The 17,725-nt window shown below is 50.3% G+C and overlaps 1 protein-coding gene across 7 annotated transcripts in view; it reads left to right on the top strand.

Moving 5' to 3' along the window:
* Dnah10 (dynein axonemal heavy chain 10) overlaps positions 1-17,725 on the top strand; it is a 98,312-nt gene that overhangs the window by 9,846 nt on the left and 70,741 nt on the right. For 6 of the 7 annotated variants that reach the window (XR_002394580.2, XM_021257629.2, XM_087198035.1 and 3 more), the window contains exons 8-19: positions 36-266; positions 3,214-3,404; positions 4,415-4,613; positions 5,881-6,075; positions 7,243-7,413; positions 8,924-9,100; positions 9,867-10,016; positions 10,402-10,574; positions 11,229-11,380; positions 13,159-13,323; positions 13,978-14,185; positions 15,962-16,118. Coding sequence is in view for 6 of the 7 variants with exons in the window: in XM_021257629.2 (XP_021113288.2) it covers positions 36-266; positions 3,214-3,404; positions 4,415-4,613; positions 5,881-6,075; positions 7,243-7,413; positions 8,924-9,100; positions 9,867-10,016; positions 10,402-10,574; positions 11,229-11,380; positions 13,159-13,323; positions 13,978-14,185; positions 15,962-16,118 (2,169 nt within the window). In the remaining variant the exon portion in view is untranslated. The remainder of the gene's footprint in view (positions 1-35; positions 267-3,213; positions 3,405-4,414; positions 4,614-5,880; positions 6,076-7,242; positions 7,414-8,923; positions 9,101-9,866; positions 10,017-10,401; positions 10,575-11,228; positions 11,381-13,158; positions 13,324-13,977; positions 14,186-15,961; positions 16,119-17,725) is intronic. The other variant, XM_021257626.2, reaches the window with a different exon arrangement.

A 17,725-nucleotide genomic window follows, 5' to 3' on the forward strand; every position in this document is an offset into this window, starting at 1 on the left:
CACAAGAGTCTTTTTGTGTTCATGTCCTTTCTCAGGGCAACGGCCCCCTGGCCGAAATTGAATTCTGGCGGGAAAGAAATGCCACCTTAAGTGCACTGCATGAACAGACGAAGCTTCCAGTTGTCAGGAAGGTCCTGGGTGCGATCAGGGCAGCTGACTCCATGCTGGTGGCCAACGTGCAGCCAGTCCTGACCGAGCTGTTCAAGCTGCACCTGGAGGCCTCCGACAATGTGCGCTTCCTGTCCACCGTGGAGCGGCACTTCAAGGTGTGTGCCTGGCTAGTAGCTCAGTGTGCAGCCCACTGGCATCACTTCCAGCTGCATATGCATCATGACCTCTACCTCCAAAACACTCTCAATCTGGAGTCAAAACTGCCTGCATTGACCACCGACTCCAACTTCTGTGTCCCCCAAGTCCCTGGTCCCCCCTGTTCATTAAAAGCCGGGAGTTTGGGTCACTTCCACTTGTAGTCATTAGTGGTGGTGCTGCTGGAGTGTCCTACATGGTGCATTCACTCACCCTCGTACCTGGGAGTGGAGTGGAGCAGCCTGACCATTGGGCTGCTGGGTTTCCCTCTCAAGGGATTTCTACACAGTTCCCCATTGTGGCCACATCAGTTCACATTCTCGCCAGCAGCATATGAGGGTTCCAGGCTTTCCACATTCTTGGTGACACTTGCTGTCGTCTACATGTTTGATGCTGGCCATGCTTGTGGCTGTGTGGTGATGTCACGCAGGGTTTTGCCTTGTTTTCCCCTCATGACTAACGAGGTTGAAGCTTCCTGCACTCAGTGTGCTTATCATCAATTTGGATATCTTTGGTGAAACATCCATTTCAATCTTTCCCCCATTTTATTGTTTTTAATTATTGTTGTCTTATTATTGGTTTATGAGGCATGATTAAAAAATACTATGGTGAATGTTTACATCAAAAATTTGTTACAGGGCTTAGGATGTAGCTCAGTGGTGCCATGCCTGCCTGGCCGGCGAAAGGTCCTGAGTTCAATCCCTGGTACTGAAAGGGGGAAAATCTACTACAGAGCTAGGTGTGGTGGCTCATGCCTGTAATCCCAGCACTTGGGAGGCTGAGGCAGGAGAATCACTGCAAGTTCAGGGCCTTCCTGAACTACATAGTGAGTTCAAGGCCAGTCTGAACTACATAAAGAGACCCTGTCTCAAAAAAATACATATTATAAGGCTGGGGATTTAGCTCAGTGGTTCTGCTGCCTGCCTCGCAAGCATAAGGTCCTGAGTTGATCCTTGGTACCAAAAAAAAAATTATTACAATAAAAGACACATTGCCATTAACCCTCTCAAAATCCTCCTCCTCATTCATCCCATTGTTCTTGCCACTTTCTAAAGCAGTTCTGAAGTCCTCTTTCCTGAGGGTCTTTAGTTATGCTGTTGTGGCTGCCTTGATGTCCTAAATCAATTCAAAACATTTAGCTTCCATGATCATTTTGATTTTGAAAAGAGCCAGAAGCTGCACAGTGCCAGACCTGGTGATGAGGACATACCGTCATGTGTTTATGAGCCTGCCTTTGCATTGTATGGCACATGGCAGCAGATTACTAATATTTTTGTTTTGGTACCAGGAATCAAACTCAGGACCTTGCACTTGCCAGGCAGGCAGCAGAACCACTGAGCTAAATCCCTGGCCCCTATTATACTTTTGATCATACCTTTTAAAGACACTCAGCGAAGAGGACTTTCAGAAGTGCTTCATAAAGAGGCAAGAATGCTTTATAAAGTGTATTCAGATCTAGGGAACATTTTGAAGGTGATTCCTGGCAATATGTCTTTTACCATAATAAACTAAACATTTAAACATTTACTGTGTATTTTGATCATACCTCATATCAAAGTTTTTAAACCTGAATACCAATTGTTTATCAGCTGTGTGATTTGCTGTGTCCCAATGGGTGGTCATCTTGTTACTTTCTTAATGACAACCATTGTCCTTGCCTTCCCATTTCCTGGGCAGGGGGTTTGGGAAGGGCTCAGCTGGACGGTTCATCTTGGCACCTGTGGCAACCATGGGTGGTTGGGCTGGCAGATGCCTTTCTCTGTGGCCCCTCCACCGCTGTCTTTGGTCCAGGTGATCCTGGGCTTCTCTTTGTCCTGGTGGAATCCAGTGCCCCAGGGCTTCTGAATGTGGCTGGTTGGCTCACAGCATGGAGGTCTCAGGTGACCCAGTGGCTGGCTTCTGAGAGACAGCAAGTGGCCAGCCACGGGCCATGCATGCGAGTGGCACAAGGTCACCATCCTTGTATTCTTCTGGCAAAGCAGGAGTGGAGCCATGCAGACTTGTGAGTAGGGGTGAAGAAGGGGACAGTGTCTCTTGACCAAGGGTGACAAAGGCAGGTGGGACAGGACCAAGATGCTGTATTTGCAAAGTACATGCACCTGTGTTATTTGCTTTATACATACTGTACACATGAATACACTGAGTGTAGCGTTGGCCCTCCATGTCTGCATGTTCCACATCTGCGGGTGCAGAAAGAAAATATTTGGAAAAAAGTTGTGTCTGTACTAAACAAGTGCAGACTTTCCAGTTGTCATTATTCTCTAAATGATCTGGTATAACAGCTGTTCATGCAGCGTCTACACTGCATTAGGTATCAGAATCCAGAGATGGTTTGAAGTACCCAGGAGGGTATGAGTAGGTTACATACAAATGCTGCACCATTTTCCAGAGGAGACAGGAGCATCACAGAGTTTGGCATCTGAGGGGGATCCTGGAACGCCCCTGGGAGACCCAGAGGTGACTTCACATAGGTGCCATGTGTGTGCCACACACAAATACATTATCTGTAGAAAATACACAAAGATACCCATACTTCATTACACTTTTCTGCACACTGATTTACTTACTTTAATTTACTTACATTTTATTTGTCCTTCCATGTCAGGCTGTACAGACCTATTTGAAGCTTCTTCTTCTTTTTTTTATTTTTATGGACAGGGTCTTGCTATGCCGTTCAGGCTGGCCTTGAACTCATGGTGATCCTCCTGCCTCAGCCTCCCAAGTGCTGGGATTACAGGTGTGGGCAACCACATCTGGCTTTCTGACTTCTTTTGCTTGTTACATGCTTTCCTCCATAACAAGCACATTTATTTAAAATCAAAGTGAGAGCCCTTTTGCTCTCATCTCCTCCGCGGCCCCTGAGTTCCGGAGGCTAAGGCTGCTTTGCCGCTCTCTGACCCCCCACAGAACATCACACACGGCTCCAGCTTCCAGGTGGTCCTGGACACCATCCCCTCCATGATGCGCACCCTGCGGATGGTGTGGATCATCTCCCGGCACTACAACAAGGATGAGCGCATGATCCCGCTCATGGAGCGCGTGGCCTGGGAGCTCTCTGAGCGTGTCTGCCACGTGGTCAACCTGCGCACGTTGTTCAGGTGAGGGTGGAGCTGTGACGCATGCAACATGGAGGCTCTAGTGCATCCCCAGGAGCAGCACCTAGGGTCATGGCTGACTGGAGGACATTCTCTTTGTCCCCCAGAGAAGCCTCTGCCTCTCAGCAGTTGTTCCACTCGTGGCCCGGGGTGTCTGCCCCCTCACTTGGCATCAGGTGTTCAAGGCTCATCCCTAGCACAGATGTCCCAGGGCTTCATACATATACATAGCACTCTGGGAGGCTGAGGCAGGAGGATTGCATGTTTGAGCCAAACCTGGGCAACTTAGCGACTTTGCAAGTCCCTGTCTCAAGATAAATAATAAAGAAGGGCTGGGGATGTAGTGGTTTAATATGGAACCTGAGTTCGATGCCCAGTACCACAAAGAAGAAATATATATTCAAGCACTGGCAATATATTCCCATACATAATTATATTATACAATGTATAATTATATATTATTTCACAGAGACATAGAATTCTGTTGTAACTAGGACTTTCTTCCCTAGGTACACTTGGGGAAACTGAGGCAGAGCACCAGGGGTTCCCCAGTCATGGACCCCAATACCCCTCAGGTGGGGGACTTTAGGATGTGAGGGACATGGAGACTTTTTTCTGTGTTTTGTTTCTGTCTGGCAGCTCTGGGGACAGAACCTGGGGCCTCGTGTGGGCTCCATCACCATCACCCCAGCCCCTTTATTACTTTGTTAAGGAGAAATCTGCCCAGGTGACATAGGACCCAAGACCTCAGTAGTGTCACTGATGGCCGCTGTCATGGGAGCCAAGGCCACTGCCCCTTCCCAGGCAGGCAGAGAGCTCCCCAGGGCCCGGCTTGCTCTGGGCAGGAGGCTGCGGACAGGGCTGAGGGCTGTGGCATCCCTGACCCTGCGTGTGGTCACCAAGGCACCTGGCAGGAGGCGCTAGCACTGTGGACTCCAGTGAGCATCCTCCCTGACACCTGTGTCCTGGGAGGGCCCAGGTTCATGCGGCAGCTCTGCCTCTCTGTCTCCCAGGGAGAACCGCACCATCGCTCAGCACAAGGCCCTGGAGGCCAAGAACATGCTGACGCTGTGGAAGAAGGCCTACTTTGACACCCGGGCCAAGATCGAGGCCTCGGGCCGGGAAGCGCGCTGGGAGTTTGACCAGAAGCGGCTGTTTGAGAGGACGGACTACATGGCCTCCATCTGCCAGGACCTCTACAACATTATGCAGGTGGGGCTGCTGTTTCTCTGAGGCGTGTAGAAGCGATTGGAGGTGGAACTTCTCTGATGGAAAGGAGACAGTTCGGCCTTTTGACAATGGGCCTCTCTGTGTGGGGAAAGCAGAGTCTGAAAGGGTCTAACAGGGAGAAACTCCTGAAAGGAGAATGTACAGAATATCCTAGAATATTCTGGAATGTTCCATTGCACACCTGACCTGCTACAACTTCCTCCTGCCTCTTGGTTTTTCTCTGACCTCTTTGGCTCTTCCTTCTCTGTCTTTTACACAGCTCTCCTCTGTCCATTAAATGCTGGAATTCCTCCAAGACCCTCTCTCTTCACTCTTTCCTTAAGCCATGCCATCCTAGACTCCTTCCCCCCTGCCACTGACTCTGCAGTTGTCGGATCCCGACCTGCTTTTGGATGGATGTGCAGAGTGCTGAGTGTCTGGCTGGGGAGCTCCGTTTGTTCACCCATCCACCATCTGTCCATCCGCCCACTTGTCCACCCACCCACCCACCCACCCGCACTGAATATTGACGGAGAACTCCCATGTGCTCTTGACCTTTTGCTGCCACAGGACAGTGGTGAGCAAAGCTTGGGCCGGCTGCATCTTCTCACTGGCCAGTGCAAAATGGAAATTTGAGGCCCTTTGTTCAAACAGCAGCAGCAAAAAAAAAAAAAAAAAAAAAAAAGCTGCAAAAGAACTTAAAATATAAAGCTTTTTTCCCCCATGTCTCTCTTTGTTCTAGCTTTTTTGGTTTGCTACAATAATAGCAAAAGAAAATGAAGAAAAATTAAACTTTTAAGTTATTAGCATGATCTTTACCATTCATCTTTATATAGTATGCCAGATCAGTTACAATGCAAATATAAAGGTGAGTGCAGTTGCGCACAACTGTAATCCCAGGTACTTGGCCCTGCACCACTGGCCCCAGCCCTGGCTTTGCCACCCTTGTCTGTTGACATTTTCAGCATCCACAGTTGGTTAATGCAGGGAGTGGCAGAAGTAAGAAGGGAAGTGCCAGGGCTCCTGGCCCACGTGTGTTTTGTAGAACATTCTTAGCCTCCTTTCTGTGCTTGAAGCAAGCTCTGGTTGGAGAGGAAAATGGAGCCTCACTCAGGGTGTTTGGGCCTTATCCTGTGTCCGTGGCCATAGCACCAAAGGTCTTAGCTGGGAAGGAGGCAGCTGTGTGATCTAGATATGCCATCCATTTGTAGCAGAATCATTGCAAGAAGGCCGAAGCATAACCCCCTCCGTGTTCTGTTTGATGGCGCAGGTGATAGAGGAATTTTACAACATATTTGGTCCAGAGCTGAAGGCGGTGACGGGGGATCCCAAGCGGATCGATGACGTCCTGTGCCGGGTGGACAGCCTGGTCACCCCCATGGAAAGTCTGAACTTTGACCCCTTCAATATCCAGTCTTCCCAGTACTGGAAGTATGTGATAGACAACTTCAAGATTGAAGTTCTGGCAAGTAACACATCCACTCGTTTGACCTCAGATGCGGATGCCATGTTTTTCCCATGTTATGTTCCATGGGTTGGGTGATGGTGCTTTGAGATTTTTTGTTTTGTTTTGAAATCACATACACACACAATACCTCCTTATACAGAAAAACAACACAGAAATGTATAAGGTGACCATCATTTCTTCTCCAGGAGGAATAAATTTAAATTGAGCCAGACACGGCAGCATTTATCCCAGGCTCATTGCCTGCAATAGAAACATAACCCCCCTCCCCATGAAATTGTAAGTCAGTTATAAATAACTCTCCCAAGGCAGTTACCCAGGACTCCTGGCTATGCACATCTGCGCTGGAGTTTTCTTTTTTCTTTCCAGGATTACAGGTGTGCACCACCATGTCCAGCTAGGAGCTTTTGTTTCCTAGATCTCAGTCTTCCTCTTTATTGTTGACCCCTTTGTTTTGCTGGAGTACATTTTATAGTAGCTCCTGGAGAAAGGTATCACAGGGCATATGTTTTGCATCTTGTGTATGTGATTTCTGAGCTAACAGGTATTGAAGGCAAGAGTGAAAGTTAACTTTTCTTCAGAAATTTGAAGACATTCTCCATTGGTTATTAGTGTCATTCTGATTTAATTTCTCTGGAACTGATGTTCCTCTCCTTCATGCAGTGGGGTGAGGGTGGGAGAGATGCAGTGCTTCGTGGCCTGGATGGGCCGGGTGGAGAAAGAGATTTTCTGGGTTTGTCCCTCATCTTTACCCCAACCCCAGAATCCTCCTGACCTCCAACTGCTCAGCCTCCTGCAGGTTTCCTGGGGAGCAAACTGGTGCTCATTTGCGCCCCTGCTGCCAGCATTAGGGTATAACGCTCCACATATGCGGTGAGGGCACTTCCAAGAATTCCTGCAGTCTCCTCTGCTGTTGTATCAGGTCCTTTTTTAAAAAATGTGACTTAATACTTTTAAAACTTCCTTGCCTTCTCATCTTGAACTGGTCAGTGAGAGATCAGGAAAAAAATGGAGCCAATCTCCCTCCTTTAATTTGATGCTACCTTCCATTGACGTGCGATAGAATTATGTCCCTGGCCACTGATTTCTGGCCCCTTCCTCATTTCTTGCCACTGTTTTTGTGGAATATTTACAGGCCCATGGCACCTTTTTTTTTTTTTTTTGCAGGTTATTGAGAAAGAAGCCAAAAATTTTATTGATGAGTCTTTTAAGACGCTTCGATCAGCTGAAGCAGCATTCGATATGCTTTTAAAATTTAAGCACATTCGGTCACGGGAGGCTATTAATCGACAAATGATGATGAAATTTAATGATATTCTGGCACAGTATTGGAAAGAGGTAATTGTATAACCAAAAGCTGCCATAGCAGAACAAGTGCATGTGGCAAAAATTAATCAAATCATTCTATTACCCATCTTTCAAATGCAGAGAAACTGGAATTTTATCATAATACTGGTAACCCAAACAAAATGGGCCTGTTTATTCAGTAGAGAAATTCAATTCTGCCTGAAATTTATGAAGTATATTATTCACCCATCACTGAGTGGGGCTGTATGCAGTGGAAATAGTCATGGTAGCTAGGTGTGGGGTGAATGCCTGGAATATCAGCACTCTGGGAGACAGAGGCAGGAGGATGGCAAATTTGAGCCCAGCCCGGGCAATGTACAGATTTAGTGAGATCCTGTCTTAAAACTAAAAAAAAAAGGGCCAGGGATTTAGCTCAGTGGTTCTACCACCTGCCTTGAAAGCGCAAGGTCCTGAGTTCAATCCCCGGTACTAAAACTAAAGAAAAGATTAAAAGTCTGGGGATGTAGCTTAGTGTGAAGATGCTGGGTTTGATCCCCAGTTCCAAGGAAAAAGAGAAAGAAAGAAAATAGGAGGGAAGAAAAGAAAACAAACAGTTCTGGTACTAATTGTTGCAGCATGGTGAACCTCATTGGAGGGGGTCCCATGTATTTTTAGTTAATCCAGAAAACTACCTGGTACTCAGGAATCCACAGTGGGAGTGGGCAAAGAGAGAGATGAAGAAAACAGAGTTTACCTTTAAAGAAATCAGGACCTAGTGGGAGAAACAGATGTCACATGCTTGGTGACCTAACCCAACACGGGTACTGTCCCACGGTCCTGGGGTTCCAAAGTCTGTTGCGGTCTCCTGGATCCAGATCTGGGCGTCAGCAGAGCTGTGTCCCTTTCTGGGCTCTCCCAGGGGAATCCTTGGCTTCTATCTCCCCAGATCGCCCCGAGATCCCGGCCGGTTCTGGGTTCGAGTCCAGATGACTGGAACCTCAATTCCATATGCAGCCATTGGTGCCTCTTGGTCACAGGATCTGGTTGAGAGGGGGCATCTCTGGGGGCTGCGACAAGCCTCCTGCATGTATTTACTCAAACAACACACTTCTTCATGAATGTTGGCTTCTGGCCATGTCTAGGACGGATTTCCACTAATCCTGTCAAGCTAATGTGCACAAGCTGCCTGGTGTGTCATTACAAGGCACTTTGGAGCACGTGTGTGTTATTTATTTATCTTTTTAGACAGGGTCTCACTGTCATTCAGGCTGGCCTTGAACTCACTATGGAGCTCAGGCTGAGCCTGGCTCATGGCAACCCTCCTGCCTCAGCCTCTTGAGTGCTGGGATCACTGCGCCACCACGACAGGCTAAACTGAAGAAAAAATGGCTGGAGGGCATAGGAAAAGTAGGGAATGATAAGCCAATAGCAAGAGCAGTGTTTCCTACCCTGGAATATTTCTCGGCACTCACTCCAGTTTGTGTTTCTGAAGAGCCAAATCTGTAACCCCCTTGGCTGCTGCCATCGCGTCACTGACCAGGTGCCTTGGTTCTCCTTGCAGATTGACTTGGTCAACAGGATCTTTGTGCAGAACCTGGAGAGCCCACCCCTGTGTAAGAACTACCCGCCGGTGGCGGGCGCCATCTACTGGGAGCGCTCCCTGTTCCACCGCATCAAGCACATGATCCTGCGCTTCCAGGAGGTGGAGGAGCTGCTGGACAGCGAGCGGGGCCAGGAGGTGAGCGGGGCCAGGAGGCAGCGGGGCCAGGAGGCAGCGGGGCAGGAGGCAGCGTCTGCTGCTGCCCGCCGCGTGCAGCTCCCAGCTGAGAGGCAGATGGATTTCAAGTCCCGCTCGTACTTTGGGGGTTCTGGCCTGGGGGCCTGGATTTGGTCGACTTTTCATTTAAAGACCCAGGTAGTAAAGGTCCCAGGCACCCGAGGGCGACAACCACCACCATGGCCACTGCCCCAAGAAGGTAGCCTTGGTGGTCAGCGGTGAACACGCACAGTTCCAGTAACACTTTACTGATGGACACAGCCACGTCCACTGCATGCAGCAAAGCCTTGGTGTTCTTTCAGGTTTCCTCTGAACCATTTACCAATGTAAAATCCATTCCTAGCGCCTGAGCCGGGTCAAGCACAGCCGGTGGGCTGTTCTCTGCTACTCTCTGCTCGATGAAGGCTGGCATTAGGCCCAGCGTATGGAACAGGCCCTCCACCGCCCCTGACAGCCCTAACACTTCCTTTCCCAGAATATGTCCTAGATAATTACAACACACCCGTGCACATATTTAGAAGCAGAAGAAGGAGAGGGTGAGAAAATGCTATTGATAATGACAGAATGGCAGCTGTGAGCCAGGTGTGGTGGCCCACGCCTGTGATGGCAGCACTTGGGAGGCTGAGGCAGGAGGATTGCCTGGAGTTTGAGGCCAGCCTGGACTACATCGTTCAAGACCCTGTCTCAGACAAACAAACAAATGGCCATTGCTTGACTTCTTTGACAGGTAAAACAGAAATACCTGGAAGTGGGTAGGACGATGAGGGAGTATGAAGGCCGGAAGTACGAGCAGTGGAAAGAGGCCACAGAGCAGATCCTGCCAGCGCTCATGAGGAAGAGCCTGCTCACCAAGGTGCAGCTTGGCATCCCCACCCAGGTGTGGCCCCCTGGAGCCGGGAGGCGGCTGTGTCATTTTCTCCAGGCGTGACTTACTGGCCCTCCTGAGTTGTAGGAAAGAGAATTCATGAGAAATGGGCTGGCCTCAGCAGCCCTTCTGACACCAGGGGGACGTGGCTGGACTCTGAGCCTCAGTTTCCCTTTTTGTAAAGCAAGCCGGCCCAGAGATAAACACGTGCAGCGTTAGGTGGTTGAGTCTTCTGCGACATAGCAAGCTGCTGGCAGGAAGCGGTCTTCTCACGGGCTTTGTCCTTGTCACCCTGGCGGGGAATTCCTTAAGCTCCCTGTCCTCCGGGTGCGGCTGACCAGGCCGGCCCTGTGTCTGCCCCGTCCTGGCTGACCCAGCGATGTCGCTTCTCCCGTAGACCTCTGCCTCGACCGGGGAGGTGGCTACTCGCGAGAGGGGCGCTGTGTTCGTCATCAACTTCTCCCCGGCTCTCAGAGAGATCATTAACGAGGCCAAATACTTGGAGCAGCTGGGGTTCTCTGTCCCCGAGCTGGCCAGGAACGTGGCCCTGCAGGAGGACAAGTTTCTTAGGTAAAAGGATTCATTCAGCTCTTTGGTCTCGGGACCCCTTTGTACTCTTTAAAAGTAGTGAGGACTTTTTTTCCCTCAAGCTTCCATTTCTTGTGGGTTTTTAAACTACTACTATTGGGTTCTTTCTTTCTTTTTTTGAGAGTGGGTCTCACTACATAGCCCAAGCTGGGCATGAACTCTCGGAGATCCTCCTGTCTCAGCTTCTGGAGTGCTGGGATTACAGGCATGCTCTATCACCCCCGGCTGTTTAATTTTTTAAAAAATGTATTGCTCCGTGTTTGGAGTACATTTTTGTTTTGTTTTTGTTTTTTGGTACGGGGGATCGAACTCAGGACCTTGGGCTTGCGAGGCAGGCGGTGGAACCAGTGAGCTAAATCCCCGTCCCTAGAGTACATTTATCATGGGGATTATGAATGCTTTCCAATACTTTTCAAAGAAGAAAGCAAGCAGAGTAGCATTGTTTTAAATTTCTACAGATTTCCTCCCCCCTTTTTTGCGCTGCTGGGGTTGGACCAGGCCATTGGGTTGACTGCTGAGCCCCAGCCCAGCGCTTGAGGCTCGAGCTGCGTGGAGCTGCGGGGTGCGGCTGGGCGGGGCCGATCTTGCTCTGGGCCTCACTGCGTTTCCCGTGTGCGCCCTCTGGCGGCCGCGCAGGTACACGGAGGACATCCAGCGCATGCTGGACCACTACCACGCGCTGCTGGGCACGCTGACGGAGGCCGAGGCAGTGCTGCTGGATGACCACACTCAGGAGCTGGTCCGCGTCTTCCAATCTGGGTACAAGAGGCTCAACTGGAACTCGCTAGGTAATGTGAAATTTAATTTGGGGAGATCATAGATTCCCTTGCACTTGTAAGAATACAGAAGGATCCCACATACCCTTTATGATCTCCTTCTCTGGCAACATCTTGCAAAAACAGAACATGGCAGCCAAGATGTGGATATTGATCATCAAAAGACGGGTGATTTTTGGGTTGGCTTTCTGCACTCAGTCCGATTCTCTGGAGGCTCAGCTATGGCCAATGCATTCCTTTTCTTGTCTCAGTAGTATTCCATGCTGACAATGGGCCACATTTTGTTTATCCATCCACTCTTGAAAGACACTTAGGTTCTTTCTGCTTTGGGCTCTTTGGAATAAAGCTGGTGTAAATGGTCGTGTATCAGGCTTTGTCTGGGGTAAATGCTCATGTGTTCAGTTGCTGGGTTACAAGGTAGCTGTAGTTTTATACTACCTGGCTGTTTTTCAGGGTGGCATTTTGCATTTCTTCCAGCAGTGTGTGAGTGACCCCGATTTCTCCACATCCTGGCCAATGTTTGGCATCATCACCATTTTAAATTTTATTTTTATTTTATTTTTTTTTGGTGTGCATTGGAACAGCTTGCTGCCATTTTGTAATTCTGGGCATTTGGTGGCTGTGTAATGAGACTTGGTTTTGATTTGTGTTTCTTCAGTGTTGACTGGTGTTGGACACCTTCGCACGTCCACATTTGCCATCTGTCTTTCTGGGTGAAAGGCCTGGTTATGTCTTTTGCTTATTTTCGAATGAGATCATTTGCCTTGCTTACAGGTGAGGGTTTTTTCTCCTTTGTGGTCCTGGGGATGGAACCCTGGGCTCCGCTCATGCAGGATGGTGCTGCATCCCTGGCGCCTATATTGCGCTGTGGGAGTCTTTGTGTGTACTGCATACTAGTCCTTTCTGGGACGTGCGCTGGCACACACGCCTCTACTGTGTGCTTGTCTTTCCATCTTCTCAGTAGCCTCTTTTGTTACACAGAAGTTTTAAATTTCAATGAGGTCCAATATGTCAGTAATTTTTTGTTTTTGTTTTTGTTTTTTGTTTTGGTACTGGGGATCGAACTTGGGACCTTGTGCTTGAGAGGCAGGCACCAGAACCATTGTGTTAAATCCCCGGCCCCATATCAGTATTTTTTAATGGATTGTGTTTTTGGAGTCAAGCCTACAAATCACCGACTAACCCTAGATTGCAAAGATTTTCAACTTTTTTCCCCTAAATGGCTCCAGCTTCGTGTCTTATAGTTCTGGCCGCAGTCACTTGGAGGTTCGTGTGTAAAGAGTGAGAATGACCACCCGTGCTCCGCCTCGCTTTCCCGTTCACCTCCTTGTGGCTGAGCAGGGGGCAGCTGGGCAAAAGCTTGAAGCCAGGGCAGGGCAAGGACCTGGGGCCTAAGCTGCCCTCATCCCCAGGGCTCATCCCACACGATGGCACTTAGGTATGGACAGAAGAGGCTCAGCACAGGTCAGGATCTTTTTCTGTAGATGAATATAACATCACAATCCCAGCACTCTAGGAGGCTGAGCCTTGAGGGTCACAAGTTCAAACCCAGCCTGAGCATGTGAGACCATCTCAAAATAAAATGAATGAACAAATGAGGTTCTGTGTGAAGGCACGGACTGTACCCCACCAAGGGACTGAAACCACCCTGCCCACCGTAGCTGATGCCAGGCGCAGCCCACCAGGGGCCCAAGGGATTGGCACCAGAAGGGTCTCTCCACAAAGCAGTCAGGTTAGGGTCGCCGACGGGGGCATGCAGTCGGCAGCCCAACGCCTCTCTTTCCTCCAAGGTATCGCTGACTATATCACACGGTGTTGCCAGGCCACCGGGAAATTCGAATCCCTGGTCCACCAGATTCACAAGAATGCAGACGACATAGTCTCGAGGCTCACATTGATTGAGTCCATCAACCTCTTCAAGTTCCCGGCCCCTAAGAGCGAGGATGAGCTCCCAGGTGGGACTGACTTCCGGTTCTCTCGCTGCGATTTTATACAGCGAATCTCAGCCACGGTTTGATAGTCAGCAAGGAATTCAAGAAAAACAAGATTGCAGCCAGGTGTGGTGGTGCAAGTCTGTAATTGCAGCACTAGGGAGGCTGAGACAGGAGGATCATAAGTTTGAGCCTAGCCTGGGCAACTTAGTGAGACTTTGCCTAAAAAAAATAAAACTTAAAATTTAAAAATGCTGGGGATGTTGGGCGGGGGATTTAGCTCAGTGGTTCCACCTGCCTTGAAAGTGCAAGGTCCTGAGTTTGATCTCCGGTACCAAAAAACAAAAAAGGCTGGGGACGTAGCTCAGTGTGAAGGCCCTGGGTTCAGTCCTGAATACGTAAAAAAAAAAAATCCTCAAGAGGCCAAAGCCACAGCACACCTGGCAGCCACTCTGGTGTCGCCATCTGTGTTTAGCTTGTGGTGAGTCTTGCCTGAGTCTCGCCTGACTCCAGGTGTTGCCTGTTTTGCGCGGCGAGCGCGGGGTGTGTATGTGTGTGTGTGTCAAGGCCAGTGGCTGTCTGCATTTGCAAGAGCGGTGCCTGACGCTGGCACCATGTCCCCACGAAGTCCCCTCGGTGGCCTGGCCCGCAGTGACAGCGACTCCTGGCTTCCCCCAGGCGTGAAGGAGTTCTTCGAGCACATGGAGCGTGAGCGGGTGCGGGACACGGAGCGCATGGTGCGCTGGTACCTGGCCATCGGGCCGCTGCTGACCAAGGTGGAGGGGCTGGTGGTGCACACCAACACGGGCCACGCGCCCAAGCTGGCCTCCTACTACGAGTATTGGGAGAGCAGGGTGTACGACGTCCTGACCAGGCTGGTGCTCAGGTGAGTTGCCCTTGAGGGGTCCTGGCTGCCACTCCAACCCTGAGGGCAGACAGACGGAGGGGCGGTGCGTGTCGGTGGCTGCAGGAAGTCCCTGTCACCTGGCCTTGGTCGTGAGGGGCCCATTCCAAGGATTCACAGTGTCCCCTCAGTGCGAGTCCTCGCTGGCTGGGGTGGGCTCGTGTGTGGCCAGGGCCAGCTGCGGTCAATGCCCAGACGGCATCGCCGTGGCGCCCCCACACCTGCCTGGGGCAGAGCGGGCAGCTCGGGGTCATCCCTGAAACCGTGAGTCACCGTGCTCTGTGTGTTGTCGAGGGTGGTGTTCATTCGACACTGGGTGACCCCTTAGGAAGGACCCCAGAAGAAACTTCTCTAGTTTCCTCTTTGAGCTTTGCCTGATGAAAAAGTCTTTTCCCTGGCCGGGGATTTAGCTCAGTGGTTTCACCACCTGCTGCGCAAGCACAAGGACCTGAGTTTGATCCCCGGTACCAAAAAAAAAAAAAAAAAAGAAGTATTTTCCCTTTTTCACCTCTGTTTTTGTTTTTTGTTGTACTGGGGATCGAACTCGGGACCTTGAGCTTGAGAGGCAGGCGCTGCACCACTGAGCTAAATCCCCAGCCGCCTGTTTCTGTTTTTAAATGGCGTGGACACCACGGATTGTTGACTCTGTAGCTTTCTTTCCCCTTTCTCCTTGGCTGGTAGGAAGCTTAGAACAAAACTTGCACCCGAAATCCAGCTAGGGTACAGGTACTTCTGGTTCGAGTCTTGTTCCTGGCTCTGTGTGCTTCCAAAGCTCTCCCTGCACCCACGCTGCCCACAGTATGCAGTTCCTGCCCTCACTGTGTGCAGAGAAGCACCCAGACTGCGGGACTCGCCAGGGCTGCACAGTGAGTCAAGGGAGGCCGGGATTTGAACCTGGGCGTCTGGCCCCAGTGTAACACCTCAAAGGTCTCTGACTCATGTTGTCGTCTTTCTTATTTTACCCCATTTTGATTTGAGGGTCTCTACCGGCAGTTAAGGCCCCTTGTCAGCTGCTAATACACTTTGGAATAACAAATTGACAAGTACAGTGGGAGCCTTTGGTCTTGTTTTCTAAGCCCCATTTGACAAATTTCCTTAGCTACCTAATTTCATGGATATTTTATTGCTCCTTCTAATTTAGACTTCTAAAGCAAGCCCTTGGACGGTGCTCTGTCCCATAGTGTTTCCCTTTCCAATGTGCTGTGTTTTTCCTTCATCCACCAATGAATGGATAAATGTGCCATCATTTATCCATCCATTCATCCATCATCTGTGCCTCCATCTGTCTATCCATGCACGCATCCATCCATGCATCTGTGTCTCCATCCATCCACCATCCATGGATCCATTCATCCCTCCATCTATGCATCCATCATCCACCCAGGCCTCCATCTGTCCATCTGTTCATCCATCCTTCCATCCTTCCATTCATTCATTTGTCCATTCATTCTGGGTTTATCAGATCCTGTTGTTTGCCAGGCATGGGAGTAGACCCTGGTCACAGATGAGGTCCCTGCTCCCCTGGAGCTTCTCTGTCTTCCTGGGGAGAGATGCAAGACACAGGAAGTGGATGCACAGGAGATGCTATCTGTGAAAGACCCAGGGCAGGAGAATGTTCTAGGAGACAGTGCAGGGGCTGCTGGAATTGGGGGGTCGGCAATGCCCAAGATCGGAAGATAAGGAGCAAGCAGGCTCCCCAGGGCCTGGATGTCCCTGGCCACTTCCGTCACCGAGCTGACCATTGCTTTCCCCACCCAGGAACCTGCAGGCCTTCAACGCACTGGTCCTGGGCAGCATCCCCCTGTTCCGGGTGGAGACCATCCTGACGCCGCCCGAGATCGTCCTGCACCCCAGCACCACCGAGGTGGACAAGTTGTGCGTACACTGCGTCCGCAGCTGCGTGGAGGTCACCAAGGTGAGGGGCGTCCCTGTGGCCACCAGCAGGTCCCCGAGCCCGGCCCACTTCCCCTTTCTTCCCTCTGCCTCTTCCTGTCTGCGGCTGTGGATGCCACTGTCATGTGGCGGTAGCTTCCTCCCCGGGCCTGGAACTCCGCAGGCACTGGGTCCCCATCTTGTCTTCCTCCGCCGCTCAGCACCGGCTGCCCTTCCTCGGGTTCCACCTGCTGCGTGGTCACCTCTTGAGGGCACAGGCCTGGAGAGCTGCCCTCTCCTGAGAGTCCCCTGCGCTGAGAAGCACAGCTGCAACAGCTGGCTCCCAGTAGATGTTTGTTGAATGAATGTCTGTTGGCAAATGACCCAGAGTTCATACCTCCCAACAGGGGGATTAGGGACACCACTGACATCTTCTTCTTCACTTGGTTTGTTTGGCAAGTAAACAAGTTTCAGGCACACACACACATGTGTGTGTGTGTGAAATTTTATTTCATGCACTTGTTAATAAATCGTACATACGAAGTGTGATAAAATACAGTGTTTCTGTGTTCTTTGTTTTTTTTGGTACTGAGGATTGAACTAAGGACCTGTGCTTAGGAGGCAGGTGCAGTGCCACTGAGCTACATTCCGGGCTTACAGTGGTTTTCAGTAAGAGGTCTTTACTACAGTAAAATAGCCATTGCCATTGATCTCTCTCAGAGTCCTTCTCCTCGCTCTGTACACACTCATCCCTCATCCTTCCCACTTCCTGCAGGAGCTCCGGAGTCCTCTTTCCTGAGTGTCCTTAGCTGCGCTGTCCTGGCTGCCTCAATGTTCTGAATCAATTCAAAAGTGTTTCCCTTTCGTGGTCATTCTGATGTTGGCCCGGAGCTAGAAGATGCATGGGGCAGTTCCAGGGAGTCAGGTGGACGAGGACACAGCCTCATGCTTTTCTGAGCTGCCTTTTCATTCAATGGCGTACTGCAGCAGCATTCACTGTATTTTTGATCACGCCTCATAAAGACACTCGGGAAGAGGACTCTAGAGCTTCGGCAGAAAGTGGCAAGAAGGCTGCAATGTGCGTGCTTGGAGTGAGGGGTCTCTGGAGAGGGATCAGTGGCATGTGCATTTCACTGTAATATATTTTTAAAATGGAAGCATTCCCTGCATTTTTGGAAGACTCTGGTGATTTACTGTTGATGCCAACAAAGTCACTTTGTAGGCCTCCGGGTCTGGCTTCTGTCGGCTTAGAGGTGCTGCGGTGCGGAGGCCCAGACAGGAGACAGGACTGACCCCGGCCTGCAGCCTTTCATGCCGGTCAGCTTCTCTCCTCACTGCCAGAGGAAGTCAAGGCTTTGGTGAAGTCCATACTATTTTATCTTCATGCTTTCATCTAATGAAAATAATTTTTTACTTACGCTCTTAGAAAACCTTGAAAATGTACTTCATTTTAAAAAAATCTCTGTAAACGGACATGCCGGTCAGCCTCGGCCACCGGTGCGGTCTAGAGAGTGTCTCGCTGGCCTCGGGTTCGGATCTCGTGGGTGAGAGAAGCGAGCACAAGTTTTCAGCTAGGCTCTCGAGCCCTCGGAGGCAGAGGACACGTGGCCCCGGTGTCGCCTCCGTATCCTGTTGGTGCCGGTGGAGGGG

Source organism: Heterocephalus glaber, unplaced genomic scaffold, assembly GCF_053883595.1.
Source record: "Heterocephalus glaber isolate CG9 unplaced genomic scaffold, H.glaber_assembly_v1.0 deba00001687, whole genome shotgun sequence".
Classification (NCBI taxonomy): domain Eukaryota; kingdom Metazoa; phylum Chordata; class Mammalia; order Rodentia; family Bathyergidae; genus Heterocephalus; species Heterocephalus glaber.